The 22,020-nt window shown below is 40.2% G+C and overlaps 1 protein-coding gene across 3 annotated transcripts in view; it reads right to left on the bottom strand.

The window, feature by feature from the left end:
- ABCB10 (ATP binding cassette subfamily B member 10) overlaps nucleotides 1-22,020 on the bottom strand; it is a 36,353-nt gene that overhangs the window by 10,151 nt on the left and 4,182 nt on the right. For 2 of the 3 annotated variants that reach the window (XM_007071053.4, XM_043543288.1), the window contains exons 2-8: nucleotides 18,049-18,249; nucleotides 17,457-17,659; nucleotides 14,489-14,623; nucleotides 9,026-9,172; nucleotides 7,776-7,911; nucleotides 6,694-6,789; nucleotides 738-947 (exon numbers count right to left, since the gene is read on the bottom strand). In XM_007071053.4, the coding sequence (XP_007071115.2) occupies nucleotides 738-947; nucleotides 6,694-6,789; nucleotides 7,776-7,911; nucleotides 9,026-9,172; nucleotides 14,489-14,623; nucleotides 17,457-17,659; nucleotides 18,049-18,249 (1,128 nt within the window). Of the gene's footprint in view, nucleotides 1-733; nucleotides 948-6,693; nucleotides 6,790-7,775; nucleotides 7,912-9,025; nucleotides 9,173-14,488; nucleotides 14,624-17,456; nucleotides 17,660-18,048; nucleotides 18,250-22,020 lie in introns of all 3 variants that reach the window. The other variant, XM_043543287.1, reaches the window with a different exon arrangement.

The following is a 22,020-nucleotide window of genomic DNA, read 5'->3' as shown; positions in this document are numbered from 1 at the left end:
ATAAGATACTGACAAAAGGCAGAAAGCACTGGAGGAAAACACTCAGTTTTCAGGTGTTCATAAGAGATGTGCTCTCTCTCAGTCCTACAAAGGTGGTGTACTTTATGGAGCAATTATTTATCCTATCCTTTCTCAGGCACTCTACAGTGCTCATTTAAACATGCGAGGCAAAATCGTGCCTCAGTCTGCCAGGTGCGAGAAAGCAGAGATGTGGAGGGGGTGAAGGAGAAAAGTGTTCACAAAGTCTCCCCTGGTGCAGGGGCCAAGTACAGTGGCTGTCCTTGCACTTCCAAGTGCACGGGCTGATACAGGCTAATACCGTTGGCAGTGCTAGCCTCTCCCCAGTGGGTGAGGAGGAAGCAGGGCCATGCCACACACACAGAGCTTTCCTTGTTTAAAATGCTGGGGCCCATTCGTCCCCCTCTCTGAGGCAATGACTGGCTCAGGTTACTCCACAGATTGCTTTTTAATATCATCACATCACTTCTGCCCCATGTCGCAATGACCGTGCCTACACAGAACAGGACAGGGCTCTACAGAACTGCTGCATCAAGCACCCAGCAATGTGAGGCATGCTCTCCCCTAAAGAGGAAAGTGTTGCTTCTGCATAGCTCTCAGGCTGGGATCTCAACTCAGAACCCTTCCATTACATCCCCACTGGTTGTTCATAAAAGTGCTTTGTTAGATGCAGAATATTAATTATTTCTAATGGCAGTTACAGTAACATATAAACATACCTGAGATGGGATCATACAGCCTCAACAGAAGAGATACAATGGTTGATTTGCCTGAGCCACTTGGGCCAACCAGTGCCATAACAGAGCCAGCTGGAATGGAAAGGCTGAAGTCTTGGAAAACTGAAATTTCTGGACGTGTTGGATATGCAAAGTGGATCTCTTTGAATTCCAAAGCACCTTTGAACATGTCTTTGTTTAACACAATTCCATCTGAATGATGAAGAATTAAAATACAGAAGAAGCTGAATGACAAAAATATATCAAAACCTCCACAATGGCAGTTCAGCCTTCCATAAAACCTGCTGGCTGCTACAGAGGCACCCAAAATTTGCCAAACCACAGATCACATTACCAGTTTACCAGGTGCTTGAGAGCTGCATCTGTTATGCAAAACTTTAGCGGGTCCCCCACTATTTTTAAAATGTAACTCATGGGGACTAAACCTCCCAGCGTACAATATTGCACCTTTACCAACAAGAGTAGTTTAATCTCCATTGGCTATTCAAGGCTCAGCTTCTCAGCCAGTCTGTCTCTGGAACAAATCTGCTTCCAGATTGAATTCAAACAAGTCACTAATGACCATTTTTAAAATAAAACAGAATGGCTGATGGAATTAATTGAAGTCCAAGGCAGAACAGTATTCAACACAGACCAATCAATATAGTGTCCTTTGGCAACAGCTTGGCAAAAGCTGAAATTCTTCAGTTTGTGAAATACCAGAACAAGTTATTGTAAGTGAATGGTCAAAGAAAAAATATCACTTTTTTCTTCTTTTGAAACAGCATAAAACTTGTAAATATCTACGACTTAGAGGATCACAAGCAGTTCAGGCCCCAGTAAATCCTACAAAGTACGTATAGAGTATACCAGCTTTAAAAAAAAAAAAAAACAAAAACCAAAAACCTGTATGTTATGTGAGTTCACTGTTTGAGGATAGGAAATCAAGAGGGAGCCTGCAATAGGTACAGTGAAAGTAATTTAGTACATTTAGGCCCTACCAAATTCACGTCCATGAAAAATGCATCACAGACCATGAAATCTAGTCTCCCTCTGTGAAATCTGTTTTTTTATGTGCCTATATTATACAAATTTCTTGGGGAAGACCAGTGTTTTTCAAGCTGGGGGTCCTGACCCAGAAGTGAGTTGCAGGGGGGTTGCAAGGTTATTTTCGGGGGGAGGGCGGAGGGGGGGAGTTCGTGGTATTTCCACCTTTACTTCTGCACTGCCTTCAGAGCTGGGCAGCCAGAGAACGGCAGCTGCTGACCCAGCTCTGAAGGCAGCAACGCAGAAGTAGGGGTGGCAGTAGTAGACCATGACATCGTTACTTACGCGCTGCTGCTGGCGGCCACTCTGCTTTCAGAGCTGGGCTCCCGGCCAGCAGCCACTGCTCTCTGGCCATCCAGCTTTGAAGGCAGTGTCGCAACCAGAAGCAGCGCAGAAGTAAGGGTAGCAGTACCACTACCCCCCTACAATAATCTTGCGACCTCCCCACAACTCCTTTTTGGGTCCCCCCCTACAATTACAACACCATGAAATTTCAGATTTAAATATCTAAAAAAATGAAATTTGCCGTTTTAAAAATCCTATGACCATGAAATTGATCAATATGGATTGTGAATTTGGTAGGGCCTTAGTCATAGGATTGCACAGTCATAGGATTTAAAAAATCATAAATTTCATTATTTCAGATATTTAAATTTCATGGTGTTGCAATTGTAGGGGTCCTGACCCAAAAAGGAATTGTGTGGAGGTCGCAAGGCTATTGTAGAGGGGGTTGTGGTACTGCTACCCTTACTTCTGCGCTGCTGCTGGTTGCGACGCTGCCTTCAAAGCTGGATGGCCGGAGAGTGGCGTCCGCTGGCCGGGAGCCCAGCTCTGACAGCACAGCCACCGCCAGCAGCAGTGCAGAAGTAAGGATGGCATGGTATACAACTGCTACCCCTACTTCTGCGCTGCTGCCTTCAGAACTGGGCCGTCGGTCAGCAGCCGCCACTCTCTGGCCAGCCAGCTCTGAAGGCAGCATTTGAAGTAAGGATGGCAATACCACGACCCCCCTAAAATAACCCTGCAACTCACTTTTGGGTCAGGACCCCCAGTTTGAGAAACGCTGGTCTTCCCCATGAAATCTGTATAGCATAGGGTAAAAGCACATAAAAGACCAGATTTCATGATCCGTGACACATTTTTCATGGACATGAATTTGGTAGAGCCCTATGACCGTGAAATTGACTTAAATGGACCATGAGTTTGGTAGAGCCCTAGGTATAACAGATAATCATACTATGCAAAGGATAATTTAGTGCAATCAGGGTATTAATGTATTCACTTTATTGAACTGGTAAGCAGGTAGATAGACAATAGCCATGGGTGAGTATAGCAATAAGTGATCATCTGTAGCAAGTTTAACTATATTTATAATGCTTCTTTGTTTCACTTTTCATTCCCCTCAAATTTCCTCCTCTTTCCCAGTCTCTTATCTTCATTTAGTTCAACTGTAGTTGCTCTGTCTGTAGCTGCTGCATATGGATTCAAACTGCTTTTCCGACATTAAACCATGGAGGTACTAATATGTTGCGTGATAAATGTGTAAATTCATTAAGTGTTCATTTAAAGATGCATTTGCTCAATAGCAATTTAACAACACTAAGTTATTTAGTACAATTGTTACTATATCAGTAAACTCTCTCTTTGATTCCAGTTATTCTGGAATACCTACCATAAACTGCACTGTAATGCTTCAACAGTACAGGAAGTCTGATGCAGCAAGTCCTTACTTGATATTTCCCCATATATTACTGTAAAAATATCAAAGCTCTACACAGAATTTTATTTTTCCTCTTTGGATTCTGGAGACACATAGAAAAACAGTAACTAGGATATTGAGATATTGTCAGGAGAAAAACTGGAGTAAGTGAAGGTCAGAACCACGCAAAAGAGTGAGCAGACGTTTTGTTTGAGTTTGGGCAACAAAGCTGTTTTGCTTTTACTGTATGCTTAGTTCTGAAATCACCTCCATATTTACTCCCTGAGGCAGAGACCCATATTCTTCTCTACAAATTTGTTTCATGCTGAAAGGAAATTAAAAACCTCTAGCTATCTTAATTTGGAAAAGTTACCTCCCGTTTGTAATGTGCTGAAGTCTGAGACTGCTGGAGGAGGTTACATTAGCTAACTGTTGGGACAAACTGTTTGTGAGACAAACATTTTCGTCTCCAAATCTTAACCCCAGCTCATCAGATTTAATACTCATTTCCACTTCTATAAAAGAGCGTTTACATCTTCAAAAACATCATTCGGACCAATTTTCATAACACTCCTTTCAAATACATAAGAGTCATCCCCATTTTACAGATTTGGAAACAGATGCAAAGAGGTTAAATCAGGGGTTCTCAAACTGGGGTCAGGACCCCTCAGGGGGTTGTGAGATTATGACCTGGGGGTCGTGAGCTGTCAGCCTCCACCCCAAGCCCCGCTTCACCTCCAGCATTTATAATAGTGTTAAATATTTTAAAAAGGCGACATGGTGAATTAGCATCAGAGCCAGGATTAGAACTCTCAGCTCTTCTAGCCAAAGAAGCAGAAACAGAACAATTGATACAAAACTAAAAACATACAATAAGATGAAAAACCTAACCCTTGTAGCCAGAGCTCACTCCAAAACACTTCTACTTGGTCTGCTGCTATATTCTCCCCTCCCACTCTGATAGCTGCATTTGTAATCAAGAATTTCTGATGACAATATAAATATCGAGAACAAAACTGGAGTGTTTTTCTTACGTGTCACTCGAACTCCAAGATAAAAATACTGCTTTATGATGTTTGTTATCTACATACCTGGTGCCAACAGGAATCCATGATTTTTGTTCAGTGGGATCTAACTGATCAAGTCCAAACAACAGTTTCTGTCTTTATGATAACCTCACTGAACTAATTAAATGCAGATTAGAATTAAGTACACATTGATCAGTGGTGTTTATCCAAAAATTCTTCAATGGGTTTAACCACTGAATGGCCCTTGCTGGCTTCACACTGGTGATAATGACTAAAGAAAGCAGCAATACATTTCAGGTGCTGCTGGCAACAAACCCTTATTAAAACATCAAGGAACAAATGTCACTCAGATTTATAGATAGATTTTGCACATCTACCTTTTTTGAGAGTTTTTTTTTTAAATAACTGTATCAACTCAGATTTATAAAGAGAAAAATATAGCACCTATAGAAGAAAAACATAGATAGTAAACTAAACACGTGAAAACTATATTCATCTATACACTTCTGTATATCCACATCACTTGGATATTAAATTTGTGTAATATTTATAACACCATAGATTAATGAGCTATTCTTAATCTGATCAACGTGAACATTTGTCTGTAATAAATTAGAGATTTGCTTCATTGAGAGAGAAGCATTTGTTCCATTTTGAGACCTTTCTTCACCCTTCTAGTCCCTTATCTATTCAGCAATTAAAGACAGAAATGTGTTATCTTCTTTAGCACAAATACTGAACATTAAGAAGTGCAATCCTGAGCAAAACCCCCTTCTCTTCCTCCATCCTCATACTCTAAAGATGGCCCAATATGAAAGATATCATCATTAGAGTAATATGCTGATGAGTAACACGTTTTGTGTCGGCCAGGTAATCAACTCATTAGTGCACCCTGAATGAAGAACTGTTGAATTCAAATTCTGTGTTTATAATTTCTATGAAAAAATCTCTTTAATCAACAAAATATTGTTGCAAAGAACGTAGCTGTGATGCTGGTAGACCAGATGTCAGCTCACGCTAAGGACCCTAGGCCTCAACTGAACACTGGCAAATCCATAAGCTGGAACCAGTATGGCTCATCTGTCATGTTAGTATTCTTAAATAGGTGTTAGGTTTATGAAACTGTATTTAGACTTTATGAAATGCTTGTAAGTTGCTGCATGCAGTCATCTCATTTATATCTGTATCCCATGTTACAAGGTAATATTTAAGTGTATGCTCTGAAACTGTAAACCTCCACAGTCAGGAGGAAAACATTTCCAAGTGTGAAATACTAGTTTACCACAGGAGGTGTTATCTCCTGCCCAACCAAAGAAGGCCCACAGGTACCAGACAAATGTTCTGGAACATCAGAGGACAAAATAAAACTTTGTTGATTGCTCCCCCCCCATACCCACGAAGAGGAGACGTGCATGGGAACTCTGGCGTAAGGGAACAGAAATCCCTGACAAGAAGAAACTGCATCTCTGTGCTTCTTGGACTTGGAGAGGACAAGATTTATAAGCATAAGCAAGGGATCCCCAGTGCTTGGCCTAGGTTAACCCTAGAGGATTTATAGAGTTTGCATATTACAGCAGCTTCTATTATCTTTTGGAGCCTAAGACTATAACTAATTTGTGTGTGTATGTTTACTTGCTTTAACCTTGTAAACAACTCTTTTTCATAGTTAATAAATCTTTAATTAATTTATTATAGGATTGGCTACAAGCATTGTCTTTGGTGTAGGATCTAAAGTGCAATTGATCTGAGGTAAGTGACAGGTCCTTTAGGACTGGGAGTTACCTGAATATTATTGTGATTTTTGGTGTAAGGGACGATCTATCACAACGGCAAGGTTACCTGGGTGGCAAGACAGTTTGGAGTACCCAAGGAGACTGAGACACTCCATGTTAAGGCTGTTGTAGTGCAGAGCTCACATTAGATACTTGGTTGGTGAAACGTAAATACAGAACTCAACCAAATCGAGGTGTCTGCCCTGCTTCTTAAGTCTGCCATTAGGTTGATACTTTTGCTGAGCCGCTCCAAATAACTTGACAGTAGCCAAGGAAGATTTCCATTGAATCTAGCTTCTTTATGAGAATTTTAAAGCTGGTGTTAGTTTTAAGTAATACCAACCTGTTGTCAAATGCCTGATAACTAGTCAGAGACAACACTAATGCAAAATGGTAAAGAAACAGGAACCCACCATTAAATGGAAGCTCTGGCTTTCTTTCTATAAGTTCCCACAGACGTCCTCCAGCTCCTAATCCTTTCATAAGCTCAGAATAGAAAGAGCTCAAACCTAAAAACAAACAACAAGGTTATGCATCACCCAAGAACATGGAAGACATATTAGAAAAAAATAACCCAGTTTTTATCATCCATGAGCAAAATTCTGAGTATCATGGAAAACATGGAGACAGACTGAGTAAAGGGGCCCAGTGAAAAATAAAGTGTATAAGTAGACCTCACTGCCCTTCCAGAAACACTGAGCCAATGTCTGTTTTCAAACTAACAAGGTACAATAGTGTATCAGAAGCAACAGATTCACTTTAAAAACAACGCTTCCAAGTAGTTGACAAGCTATTTGAAATACCTTATCTTCATTTTTGCCTGTGTGCAGTAGTGATGATTGTTCCCTAAAAAGGAGCAGTTAGTCTCTGGGTCAGCAGATTACAGATTCTGATCTTCACTGACAGGGGAAGAGGAGCAAAGCAGGAAAGAGAAGAGATGTCCTTTTCTGCCTTTGCACTAGAAGGCAATCCCCTACAATAGTCTTCTGCTGGCACTTAAAGATCCAGTGCAGCTTTAGACAATTATCCGTGTGGAATTACAGCTAATTCCTACATGCCTTCCTTTGTAAAATAATTTCTCTGAACAGAGATCAAGACATTTTATTCCAAATAAAACCTTAATATTCGTTTAAATTATAAAACACCATCATAGGCTCCACAAAGAACATCATCAAGAAAAGTTAGCATTATAAACCGGACACTGAAGAAATGCACCTTGAAAAATTTAATCATTGCATTCTCTTGGGAAAGTTTTAAATTAACTATTTGGTCTTAAGTCAAAAGCCATTAATACTGATTGACTCATACTGGAAAAATATTTATGAATCTTCTCAGAAAGACCATTCTGTACTGGTAAGCTATTGGTCAACTGAAAACAATCAAAGAATTACAAAACACTTGAGGTTTTTGTTTTGTTTTTAAAACCAATGTTTTCCCTTACTTCAAAAAAATTCTTTTATCCTATGTTTTACATTGTGTACTTCACATTCCATACCTCCAATGCTAACTCCAACCCAGAATGCATACATCAAGAAGGAAGACAGTTCACCAACAGTCATGTGGGCACTACCCATCAGTAATCCTCCTTTGTACAGAACAGAAAGGACAATCATGTTCCCAGAAAGCCCAGTCTGGGAAAGAGAAAAAAAAAAAACAGTGAAGAAAAACTGGATCTTCCCTTATAAATTCAATTTCATCTTTGCAAATGCTCTAAGTTAAGGCTTTAAAAAAAAAAATTCCTCATAGTAAGTGGACCTTAGTGTAATCTTAAGATTCTACAGGACTAAATTTTGCTCATGTTTAGTTTCCTAACTTTGTTTCTTAGAATGAGAATAATCAGTCTTGTGATCCCCTAGCTACATAAAATGCAATTGTGCAGGGGTTTAGAATGCAGACACTTGAAGATCAATCTTTCACTCTCCAGACTGAAAAGGACAGCTCTGCATCATTCCCAACTGATCTCTTCCCCCACCCAGGAACAGCTATGATGGGCTCTAGAAGAAATCGTGCCCCACCTTCAACAATTATTAGATATAAAATGGCCTAACCCTGGGGAACCCCAAAATAAGGCTCCCTCCTCTCTCTCTCCTCCAGTAAAGAAAATAATAAAAACAACGGGCCAATTCAATCCTGGGGAACACCATCTTTTGCAGATAAAACTCATGGCACAGGGCCCATGGCAGGAGAAAGTCTATCCAGAGGGAGTTTGTTAGGACACAAGCACCTATATCTCTGCTGGGGGGCACAATGACCAGTGCTAGCCTAGGAGTTGGCCCATGGCTAGGACAACCCTGCAATGAGTTAATTCAGGGCATCACTGCACAATTCTCTCTGGCAGGACACCTATGGAGATAACCACAATTTAGAACTCTGGTACCCTAAGCAAAACTCTGAAGGAGGGTAGGAGCATATGCATCACCTGATCTACCCAAAGGTGAATCTCCTGTGAGACAGTGGTCTCTGCTGGTGCAGGGAGGTGTAAACCAAGAATGTGAAGTAAGCCTCATGACTTTGCAAATGCAGTAGAATTTGGTATTCAGTTCCCTGCTTCAACAAACGATGTGAAGAGGAAAACTGGAAAAACTAATTCTTCTCATATCTTTATGGGAATCCATTTTATAGTAAATTGATTTGTATGTGTGCATATCTAAGACTTTGAAAGCACCCTTGTGTGTATTAAAAGAATCACAGATTTCCAGGACTTGATCATATTCTGTGGATTCTTCACTACCATAATATACTTACTGCACCAAAGAAGCCTGCCCGAGCTAATGCCTCTCTTTTAGCTAATTGCAGCACGTAATCAACTTTGCTTGTATACTTCTCTATTTCGGTCATCTCCTGCCCAAAAGCTCGAACAGTTCTTATGTTTCCAATACGTTCTTCAGCTAACTATATTAAAGCAAAACAAAACAAAACAGATACTCATGGTAGGCTCACATTCTGGAATGCCTGAAAGTAAAAGCAGTACAACTATCCTAGTCTCTCAATACCACTGAAAATGTTGCCCTCCCCTCACTTCTGTTTTTTAATTCTATTAAGCTGGAAACAGTAACTATATCAATGTAGTTTGAAAAAAAAGTGTCAAAACTGTTTTAGCTTGAGTATTAGTATGAGAGGATTGTGCCAAGTGGTTAGAAAAAGGAGTTTAAACATCTTAATTTAGAGAAAACAAACCACCCAAGAAAGGAGTGAACATTAAAAAGGATTATTTATCATTATTTGTAATTGTGACATGAATGAGGATGTCAGACAGAAATTAAAAGGACCTGTCACAATGGTAAAATGTCTACAAGCAGCATGGATACTACTTAAAAACACCATTTAATAGAGGCTCAGACTAAATGTATACCCCCAAATAAAAAAAAAAAAGACAGCAGGAGGACCAAAAGAATGCCACCATGGTTAAACCACAGCATAAGGGAGGCCATTAGGGGTAAAAAGGCATCCTTTAAAATTTGGAAGTCAAATCCTAATGAGGAAAATAAGGAGCACAAACTCTGGCAAGTAAAAGTATAAGGCAAACCAAAAAAGAATTTGAGAAGCAACTTCCTAAAGGTAAAACAAAAATTTACTATTAGTTTTTGGAAGTTTATCAGAAGCAGAAAGCCTGCTAAAAAGGCAGTGGAGCCACTATATGACAAAGATGTTAAATGAGCACTCCAGGACGACAACCATGGCAGAAAAGCTAAATGAATTCTTTACATTTGTCTTTGCTGTAGAGGATGGGGGGCAATACCCCACATCAGCACTATTCTTTTTGGACAACAAATCTGAAGTACTGTCCCAAAATGGCGTGTCAACTGTAATGTCAATTTTTCAAAAAGGCTCCAGAGGAGATCCTGGCAATTATAGGCCAATGAGCCTTCAGTACCAGGCAAATTGGTAGAAACTGTACTAATGAACAGAACCAGACACACAGATAAACACGGTTTGTTGGGGAAGAGTCAACATGGCTCTTCTAGAGGGAAGTCATGTCTCACCAATCTATTAAGAATTCTTTGAGGTTGTCAACAAGCACGTGGATAAGGGTGATCCAGTAGATATAATGAATGTGGATTTTCAGAAAGCCTTTGACAAAGTCCCTCTCCATAGGCTCGTAAGGAAACTAAGTAGCCATAGGATAAGAGAGAACGTCCTCTCAGAGATCAAAAAGAAAAAGGAGTACTTGTGGCACCTTAGAGACTAACCAATCTGTTTGAGCATAAGCTTTCGTGAGCTACAGCTCACTTCATCGGATGCTGTAGCTCACGAAAGCTTATGCTCAAACAAATTGGTTAGTCTCTAAGGTGCCACAAGTACTCCTTTTTCTTTTTGCGAATACAGACTAACACGGCTGCTACTCTGAAACCTCTCTTATAGATCAGTAACTGATTATAGGATAAGAAACACAGGATAGGAATAAATGGTCAGTTTTCACAATGGGAAGAGGTGAACAATGGGGTCCCCCAATGAGTCGTACTGGGATCTGTGCTGTTCAATATATTCATTAATGATATGAAGAAGGGGTGAATAGTTAAGTGGAAAAGTTTGCAGACAACACAAAATTACTCAAGATAATTAAGTCCAAAGTAGACTGCAAGGAGTTATAAAGGAATCTCACAAAACTGGGGGACTGAGCATCAAAAATGGCAGATGAAATTCAACATTGATAAGTGCAAAGCAATGAGGACAGGAAAAAATAATTCCACCTGTACACACAAAATGATGGCGTCTAAATTAGCTATTACCACCCAAGAAAGATCTTGAGTCACCATGGATATTTCTCTGAAAACTTCCACTCAAGGTCCAGTTCTGGTTGCCCCATCTGAAAAAGGATATAGTGGAACTGGAAAAGGTTCAGAGAAGGGCAACAAAGATGATCACAGGTATGGAACAGCTTCCATACAAGGAAAGACTAAAAAGATTAGGACTGTTTAGCTTAGAAAAGAAGACAAAGGGGGTTATGACAGAGGGCTATAAATCATGAATGGTGTGGAAAAAAAATTAATAGAGAAGTGACATTTACCCTTTCACATAATACAAAAAATAGGGCTCACCCAATGAAATTAACAGGCAGCAGATTTAATACAAACAAGAGAAAGCACTTTTTCCATACAATGCACAACCAACCTGTGGAACTCATTGCCGTGGAATTTTGTGATGACCAAAAGTATAACTGGATTCAAGAAAGAAATGGCTAAGTTCATGGAAGATAGGTCCATTAATGGCTATTAACCAAGATGGTCAGGAATGCAACCCCATGCTTGGGGTAACCCTAAACCTCTGACTACTGGAAGCAAAAAACATGGATGGATCACTCCATAATCATCCTGTTCTGTACACTCCCCCTGCAACTGTGATATGGGCCACTGTTGGAGACAGGAAACTAGGCAAGATGGACCATGGACTAACCCAGTATGGCAGTTCTTATGACTTGAAGAAAAAACAAAACAAATACTCGAATATAAACGATACTAAATAGAAAAGGCTGAATTCATTGCTTGCATAACTCCATTCATTTCAATGGAGTTGCTTTACGTATGAATTTAGCCCAACTAGTTTTAATTCCAATTAAGTGGGTAAATTTCACTTCCAAATGAACAAAAATGTTAGTTCTAGAAGTATCCAAATGCAATCAGACTGCTTATTAATGGGCACCAATATGATCTTATGCCAGAACAATGCTCCGGCGTGAGAGGCAAGACAGGATTTGGGAGCAGCATATCTAAAAGAACAAAAGCACTGGAAAACTGTACAATTTTACCTCCTCTTCAACCTCTGCAAAGCATAGGAGGCAAAGTACTCATTAGTAGGAAATTTCTAACCTGTTTTCAAAGAGAAAGTAACAGATTTTTTAGACAAAGGAAACGTAGTGGATTTAATTTACCTAGATTTCAGTAAGGTGTTTGATACGGTGCCACATGGGGAATTATTAGTTAAACTGGAAAAGATGGGGATCAATAGGAAAATTGAAAGGTGGATAAGGAATTGGTTAAAAGGGAGACTACAGCGGGTCATACTGAAAGGTGAACTGTCAGGCTGGAGGGAGGTTACCAGTGGAGCTTCTCAGGGATCAGTTTTGGGACAAATCTTATTTAATCTTTTTATTACTGACCTCGGCACGAAAAGTGGGAGTGTGCTAATCAAGTTTGCGGATGATACAAAGCTGGGAGGTATTGCCAATTTAGAGAAGGACAGGGATATCCTACAGGAGGATCTGGATGACCTTGTAAATTGGAGTAATAGTAACAGGATGAAATTTAATAGTGAGAAGTGTAAGGTCATGCATTTAGGGATTAATAACAAGAATTTTAGTTATAAGCTGGAGACACATCAATTAGAAGTAACGGAGGAAGAGAAGGACCTTGGAGTATTGGTTGATCACTGGATGACTATGAGCCGCCAATGTGATATGGCCGTGAAAAAAGCTACTGCGGTCTTGGGATGCATTAGGCGAGGTATTTCCAGTAGAGATAAGGAGGTGTTAGTACCATTATACAAGGCACTGGTGAGACCTCACCTGGAATACTGTGTGCAGTTCTGGTCTCCCATGTTTAGGAAGGATGAATTCAAACTGGAACAGGTACAGAGAAGGGCTACTAGGATGATCCGAGGAATGGAAAACCTGTCTTATGAAAGGAGACTCAAGGAGCTTGGCTTGTTTAGCCTAACCAAAAGAAGGCTGAGGGGAGATATGATTGCTCTCTTTGTGTGTGTGTATATATATCAGAGGGATAAATACCAGAGAGGAAGATGAATTATTTAAGCTCAGTACCAATGTGGACACAAGAACAAATGGATATAAACTGGCCATAGGGAAGTTTAAACTTGAAATTAGACGAACCATCTAACCATCTAACCATCAGAGGAGTGACGTTCTGGAATAGCCTTCCAAGGGAAGCAGTGGGGGCAAAAGACCTATCTGGCTTCAAGATTAAACTCGATAAGTTTATGGAGGAGATGGCATGATGGGATAACATGATTTTGGCAATTAATTGATCTTTAAATATTCATGGTAAATAGGCCCAATGGCCTGTGATGGGATGTTAGATGGGGTGGGATCTGAGTTACTACAGAGAATTCTTTCCTGGGTACCTGGCTGGTGAATCTTGCCTATATGCTCAGGGTTCAGCTGATCGCCATATTTGGGGTCAGGAGGGAATATTCCTCCAGGGCAGATTGGAAGAGGCCCTGGGGGGTTTTCGCCTTCCTCTGTAGCATGGGGCACGGGTCTCTTGCTGGAGGATTCTCTGCACCTTGAAGTCTTTAAACCATGATTTGAGGACTTCAATAGCTCAGGCATAGGTGAGAGGTTTATCGCAGGAGTAGGTGAGGTTCTGTGGCCTGCGTTGTGCAGGAGGTCAGACTAGATGATCATAATGGTCCCTTCTGACCTTGATATCTAAGAAATCAGCTTCTTTTAGATGGGGGAGATGAACAAAAGGCTAATCGTTCTTCTGCACAGGTCAATTTGCCAAGGAGTCTATAACCATGACATTCCAGGTCTTATACAGATGAAGGCTGTGAATATTTCAGCTAGATCTTGTCCCCAGCATTGCTATTAAAGGAGATCACTACCATCTTCTCAGTAGTTTTATTTTGCAACATATAAATATGCCCCAGCACACATAATAAAACCCCTTTCACAAAATGTCCATTTAATAATGAGGTCCCTCCAACTTGTGTCTTAATCCCTCACTGATTGTCTACGAGAAAAGATTAATCTTGCAGCATGCCCTTAAGGTTAACAAATCTGGGCTCAGGTGGATCCAAGGGGGAGCGTGGGGTCAATTCCAACATCAAGGACCACTCTCAAAGAATGACTTGCTGGCTGCTACCTCTTATTCTAAGAAACTCAGCTGGAGCAGCTCTAGTAATTTCAAATGCAATACTATGGCCCAGGGAGAGAGGCAGTCCTTCACACAACTCGATCCCAAACCATATAAGATTTCATAGGTCAACATTTCTCCCCCTCATACTGAGAAAGCACCCAATTCCTTTAACCTTTCCTCAACAGAATTCCTAAATCTTGTATGATCTTAGATATACCATGCTACATTGTAGATAAAACTTTTTTTTAAAAAAAAATGAATGTTAGTACTGAGATACAGGCCTGGATCAGGGCAATGAAAGATATTCTTATCCTCAGTACCTCGGCAACTCTACAATATTTATTTAGCTTAAATTTTATCTAACATGATCTCCCAAGTTTCTTAACAAGATTACCTGTGTTGCTTCTGCAAGGGAATCCTGGGTCATTCTAGTAAGTTTTCGCAGATATCTTCCATAAATCACAGCTATGATAGCCAGAGGGGGCACAACACTCAGAACAAATGCAGCAAGTTTTGGAGAGACAAAAAACTAGAAGAAATAAGTGTCTAGGGGTTAATATTTTGGCATACAAATAAAGAAGTCTTGCTAAAATACACTAGTACGTAGACTTAATGCAGTGTGGTTGCTTTCAACAGACTTTTGTAAAATTAGTGTAGTCACAATTTCTTTCCTTTGTCTTCTATTTCTTACAGACAAAATGCTCATTCCTCTGTTGCATTTGGGAAATGTTAGCTACTGCTTAGAACAAGGGACTGCAAGTCAAGAGGTCTGAATTCAATTTCTGACTCTGCCACTTCTTTGCTGTATGGACTTGGACAAGCCACTTAACCTGTCCGTAAAATGACAATGTTATTTAGCTCCCTTTCCAGTGTGTTAAAAGGCCTAACTTTTTAATATTTGTAAAAGGTTTCATATCTTTTAACAGAAGGTGTTATAGAAATGCAAAGCATCACCATCAACAATGAAACACTGAAGAGAAAGTTTGGCTTAAGGGCACGTAGAGAACAGATATATTGCATGGTATTTTAGTGGGGTTGAGGAATGGAAGAAATCACCAGTTTTCTTTACCATCTGGCCAACTAGCAGAACCAGCAAACGTAATTCCTATTTACTTTTCTTGTGTGTCAGAAGAATGGATTTAGTTAATTGTCCTATAAGGTCATCACCAACAATTAACAAGGAGCATCAAAGCATCTATGCAAAAGTAGCCGAATACTGTAAAAAGGCTTTTTTAAAGAAGTGTTAATTTTATTATTGCATATTATTTCATTTGGTTGTTTTCCTTCTGGTGTTCTGGACAGAAATTTTCCAGATAAATTTAAAAAATGAGCCTACAGATGTATTACTAATATGATAGACTGTAAGGCACTTTTAAAATAGCCTTTCCACCCCAGGTAATTTTTTTTTCCCTGTTAACCTAATAGGACTATACCATGCCAGCAATTTTTAAGCAGAACTCCTCATTGAAATCAATGAGAAATTATTCTTAGACAATCTATATTGTGGGATAAGGGCAGGCCCATAACATTTACTTTAACACAGGACTGAAAGCCATAGATCTTATCAGAGATAAAATTTTAAGACTTAAATAATGCTTTAAATCTTTAGAGTAGAAACTCTTGCCAACTTTTGCTGGCACTGCCAAACTAGAAAGCCTTTCTTTTTATTAAGTGACTTTTTCCTGTCTGTTTCCTGAACAGACACCAGAAAACCACCATGCTTGTCATTTAAAAGGATTGCCACCAAGTTGCCAGTTCTCTGAGATAAGGTAGCGTAACAAAGTTCAGTCTAGATAAACAACAGGGGGAGAAGAGAGAACTGTCAGTTTTTTATGTACTAAAAATTAGGAAACTGACCCAACACCTGAAAGTGTTTTACTTGCTGTGCATCAGTAACACTGAAACCCTTGATTGATATTCTGCCTACACAAGCCATTTCCTCAGTCTATTATCCATTGCTCATCGAGGCTTTGGCCCAATACACATGACTTCACCCAGTTTTAGATCAGGCCCCTAGTGCCCTCTCCTGCTCCTATTAAAGTCAATGACAAAACTTCCATTTACAATTTCAATGGGCGCAGGCGCACACCACTTGACAGCCATATTCTGGGTGATAGGTTTCCCCATTCATATAAGAAATGTGGCACACAGTTCACTTTCGATCCTTCAGAAAAGAAAAGGACAGAACACACGAGAGTTTCTTCCCCATCTCTCTTATCATGGCTCGTCATACAGAAGTGATTATCCACTTTGTAGCACACTCGTAACTGGCTGCAGGCACCATTTATTACAATGCAGTACACGGAATCATAGAACTGGAAGGGACCTCGAGAGGTCATCTAGTCCAGTCCCCTGCACTCGTGACAGGACTAATTATCTAGACTATTCCTGACAGGTGTTTGTCTAAACTGCTCTTAAAAATCTCCAATGATGAAGATTCCACAACCTCCCTCAGCAATTTATTCCAGTGCTTAACCACCCTGACAGGAAGTTTTTCGTAATGTCCAACCTAAACCACCCTTGCTGCAATTTAAGCCCATTGTTTCTTGTCCTAGCCTCAGAGGTTAAGACGACCAATTTTTCTTCCTCCCCCTTGTAACAACCTTTTACATACTTGAAAACCGTTATCATGTCCTCCCTCAGACTTCTCTTCTCCAGACTAAACAAACCCAAATTTTACAATCTTCCCTCATAGGTCATGTTTTCTAGACCTTTAATCGTTTTTGTTGCTCTTCTCTGGACTTTCTCCAATTTGTCCACATCCTTCCTGAAATGTGGTGCCCAGAACTGGACACAATACTCCAGCTGAGGCCTAATCAGAGCGGAGTAGAGCAAAAGAATTATGTCTCATGTCTTGCTTACAGCACTCCTGCTAATATACCCCAGAATGATGTTTGCTTTTTTTGCAACAGCGTTACACTGTTGACTCACTCATATTTAGCTTGTGGTCCACTATGACCCCCAGATCCCTTTCCGCATTACTCCTTCCTAGGCAGTCATTTCCCATTTTGTATGCATGCAACTGACTGTTCCTTCTTAAGTGGAGTACTTTGCATTTGTCCTTATTGAATTTCATCCTATTTACTTCAGACCATTTCTCCAGTTTGTCCAGATCATTTTGAATTTTAATCCTGTCCCACAAAGCACTTGCAACCCCTCCCAGCTTGGTATCGTCCACGAACTTTATAAGCGTAAAGGGGATTGTAGATTTTAAGAAAACAGGGGAATAGATCTGCCTTTACAAAGCATAACAGCTTTTACAGCAGACTACAGAACCTTCACACATGCAGTTACTGGATAGCAAGTTATACAGCCTTGAACCTGCTATGAGCAGGGAGGGAGGCAGAATATGACAGACATACCATCATTCCAACCCCAACTGATGCTTGAGCTCCTGCTCTTAGTCCATCAGAAAGGTTTTCAGTCACAGAACGGCCCAACAGTGCTGTGTCTGAAGACAAGCGGTTAATCAGTTCTCCTGTGCTGGTTTTGTCAAAAAAACCAACTTCTTGCTTCAAAATAGAAGAGAACATAGTTGCTCTCAGACGTTTCACAATTCTTTGTCCTATAAGGAGCAAAAAGAAAGACTATTTCCAGCAAAGCAGTACATACCAAAACTTTACATAGAAATACACACACACACCCCCCCCACACACACACACACCAGTTACTGACTTCATACAAGGTTCTGCAACACAGAAATCATGCAACAATGTTATAAAATACTGGAACCTATACAAAATGAGTTTTAAGATCTCTCTTAACATCAAATAAAAATGAATTAACAACTCTCTTAGGATGCATATGTTTTATCCCTTCCATGTGATAAAGTATACTGACAGTTATGTCAGAGAAGATATCAGCTAGCTTCAGGGACTTGCTTCAGAGCATTATACAATACTTTGTTTCTATGGCAAAAAGGGAGATAGTCTCCTGACCCCATTTTGTTTTTACCTGCAGTCTGCATGAGGTAGACACGAACAGCATTAGCAGCAGCACCACACACAAAAATTCCACTCAGCAAGGCACAGAGGCTGGTCAGGCTATCGGCGACATCTCCAGTGGGATTTGTATAAATTACATCGATAACTTTCCCCAAGAAGAAAGGGGCAGACATGGTGATGACACTGGAAACTGTCAGAAAGCCAACAGCAGCTGGAAACAAAAAGTCACTCAGTTTGTGTAAACTTTAATAGAACGTATAAACTGTCCTTTACTTTCTATTAATACTGGAGTTCTCCAGAACTGTACTATCAGGGCTCTATTTTGGCTCTTAATCTTGAATGGAATGCTGTAAAATCAGTTGTACACTGCTTATTAAATGAACCAGCCTCAACAAAATTGTATACAGGAAGGTGTGGCAGAGCCCATTTCAAAAAAGTCTCTCACAAACAGATGCTTTGGAAGGCAGGAAAAAAGCATCTTGTCTTATACAGAAGACTCCTGATGTATTTTCAACAGGCAGCATAACATAAGGCTCCCTCTTGCAGACAAAGCTTCTGAGTCTTGGCTGATTAGTCAAACAGAATCCATAACCCAGGACGTAGTAGAACAAAAACGTATACGCATTCCTGTTCGAACACTCAGTGAGCGGAGAAATGATCTTGTCAGAGCAGCATCTGCAGCCACCCTATTACTACATCAGCTGCCTTTTATAATACTCTGGTGATTGCATACTGCCTTCTTTCTCATGAGCACCTGAGAGAATTCGTCTGGGTTCAAACTTTCCCCTCCAATTGGATGGCATCTTATTTTGCAAGGGAAACCATGGTGGGGTACAGGGAAGCATAAAAACCACAATGGTTCCTTTTTTGGATCTTGAAAGGTCTGCCCAACACGGAAGAACAACTAGAATGTTTATGAGAAGGAGAATGTTTCTCACTTTGAGGTGAGGTCTTCTCTGCCTCAGGCCCTCTCTACACTAGGGCAGTTCTGGACAAATTTCTCACTAACGCCAACCCTATTTTAGCAAGCCCAATGGCTGCTGACACCTTTTTCGGCATAATGCAGCTTAGACTTCATCCAATTAAACTAACAAAGTAAATATTACCAGTGTAGTATACTACTGATTACTGAACTATTCCGTTTATTTAAATACTAGATACAATGTGTTAAACAATACATCTAAACATTGTCTTGAAGGTGAAAGGCCAAGTAATCCATGTTATTACTAATCCCCTTTTGCCTTCATAAATATGTTGAGAAGCTAGCAAAGAGCCATCTTCAGACATTTGTCCAACATCAATAGCCTCGATCCTACAGAGTCAGATCTGAGGCCAGAATCTGAAACAGAATTACTGGCATTGATGACTGCTCTCTTTCTTTCCATGGAAAAAGGGAAAAGATTTATACTCCTACTCTTGGACTTCCCCCACAGCAGTCAGTACAGTCAATCACAGATACTGTTATTCTGTCTCAGAGAAGTGGCAGGGGTCCAAAAAACACACTATGAAATGGACTGAGTTCTTCCTCATAGGACATATCCAGAGGATAGCAATTCTGCCATTGGTTCCTTTACCCGTGGCGTACTACAGGGTTCTACACAATAGCATCTGCTAGAAGTAGTGAAACTTTATGGGCTCAGATGCCAACAATATGCAGATGACTCCATTCTGTTGTTCAGTCTATACTACCAGACATTCACCTGCCCCAAAGTCTGGCAGAGAGATCAGAACATGGCATGATACAAACAAAATATATGAAGGGTTATGAGTAAATTAGGCATTTATGGTAAGTCATTTTAGTAGTAAGAGGTGTTAATAATAGGTATAGAATTTATTTCAAACACATGGTTTTTTAAAAATTTCAATTATGTTCCCTTAATTAAGATATAGGCTAGTCTATCTCAACCATAAAAATGCAGTGAGTTTCCAAATACCAACGTTGGAACTGAAGTAAGAAACCTTCAAGTGTACAGTATCACGTGAAGTACTACTTTACCCCTATTTTATTTTAACAATTAAATGTTTCAAATGGGTATAATGCAAATATGAACTTGAATAAAACACACAATTCACATAAATCTAATTGTTATCCACTATCTTCCCAACTTACTCAAACCTATTGGTGTGAAGAAAGCATCTGCCTAGAGAAAGCTGAGTATATTAATTTTTAAACAAGCAGCCAATTGCAAGCAAGATTAAATGACTTAGGGAATGCACTTTTCCATTACCACAATTTTCTTTTTAAAGGATCACTGCCACTTAAATCACACTGCTGACTGAATTACTTTTTAAAATTTTATATGGTTGTTAGTAATACCAACAAAACACCGTAGCAAAAAACATTACACTAAAAGAGAGTTGTTTTTAAGCTAATTTGGCTTATTTGATAGCACTTTCCATATAGGTACACTGTTTCACCTCTGTAATTATATAAACAGCGGGAACTGATTGGCTGGATTGTACACACAGCAATAGGGGAGAAAGGTATTTTAAAAGAGAACATGATTTTCAGATAACAAATCATGCCACCAGTGAATTTAGGTTAAGGTGCAGTCACACTGACAAACATTTTCAAATTAATTTCAGGGAGATCTGGAGTGAGGCGGGTCCTGACCACAGAAGATACAATGCAGAAGGGGAAGGGAAGTGACCCTATCCAGAAATCACAAACTACTGAACAACTGTATATTAGATTAATTTCTGGACAAGATCAATGATACAGAGTGTAACTCTGAAAAATTAACATGAATAAAGTTGTAATAATACTGTTCCTTAACTTTAAGGTGTTTTTTTTCCAAAGAATTATGTTTTTATAGGGTTTGAAATTTCCTATGCTAAGGTATAAAAACAACCACCAATTCTATGCAGCTTTTTAGAAGAATGAAAAAGTGTCATTTGCCACAACTGAAAAGTAAATAAGATAATTATTAGCATGAACCAGGAGGTGATGATAGCAGTATTTTTATGGTCACTTATGAATAGGGTCCTACCAAATTCACAGTCCATTTTGGTCAATTTCAGAGTCATAGGATTTGAAAAATAATAAATTTCATTATTTCAGCTATTTAAATCTGAAATTTCACGGTGTTGTAATTGTAGGGGTCCTGACCCATAAAGGAGTTGGGGGGGAGGGGATTCGCAAGGTTATTGTGGGGGTTGGGGGTTGTCATACTGCTATCCTTACTTCTGCACTGCTGCTGGCGGCGGCACTGTCTTCAGAGCTGGACAACTGGAGAGCGGTGGCTGCTGGCCAGGAGCCCAGCTCTGAAGGCAGAGACACCAGCAGCCACGCAGAAGTAAGGGTGGCATTGTATGGTATTGCCATCCTTACTTCTGTACTGCTGCCTGCAGAGTTGGGCTCTCAGTCAGCAGCCACCACGCTCCAGCCACCCAGCTCTGAAGGCAGCAGTGCAGAAGTAAGGGTGACATGGTATGGTATTGCCACCCTTATTTCTGCACTGCTGATAGCAGGGTGCTGTCTTCAGAGCTGGGCGCCAGGCTAACAGCCACCGCTCTCCGGCTGCCCAGCTCTGAAGGCAGCGCAGAAGTAAGGGTGGCAATACCACAATCCCCCTAAAATAACCTTGTGACCCCCCTGCAACTCACTTTTGGGTCAGGACCCGCAATTTGAGAAATGCTGGTTTCCCCCATGAAATCTGTATAGTATAGGGTAAAAGCACACAAAAGACCAGATTTCACCGGGGGGGGGGCGGGGGGGGGGGACGGACCAGATTTCACGGTCTGTGACACATTTTTCATGACCATGAATTTGGTAGGGCTCTACTTATGAAGAAGTGATTATGGTGAATGAGCACACAATTCCAAAACATTACTCACTTGCAGAAGAGCCTGGTGGGGAAACACTCGTCTTTTACTCCGAGCAAATAAGCACTGAGTATTTGTTGGAAAGAGATACACTCTACCAATGGACAGTAAGCACAAGGTACCTCTAGTTTTGCATGCAGGTCAGGAATGGAACTAT

Source organism: Chelonia mydas, chromosome 3 (genome assembly GCF_015237465.2).
Source record: "Chelonia mydas isolate rCheMyd1 chromosome 3, rCheMyd1.pri.v2, whole genome shotgun sequence".
Classification (NCBI taxonomy): domain Eukaryota; kingdom Metazoa; phylum Chordata; order Testudines; family Cheloniidae; genus Chelonia; species Chelonia mydas.
Note: the sequence above shows the minus strand (reverse complement) of the source record. Positions and strands in the feature narration are given on the sequence as shown.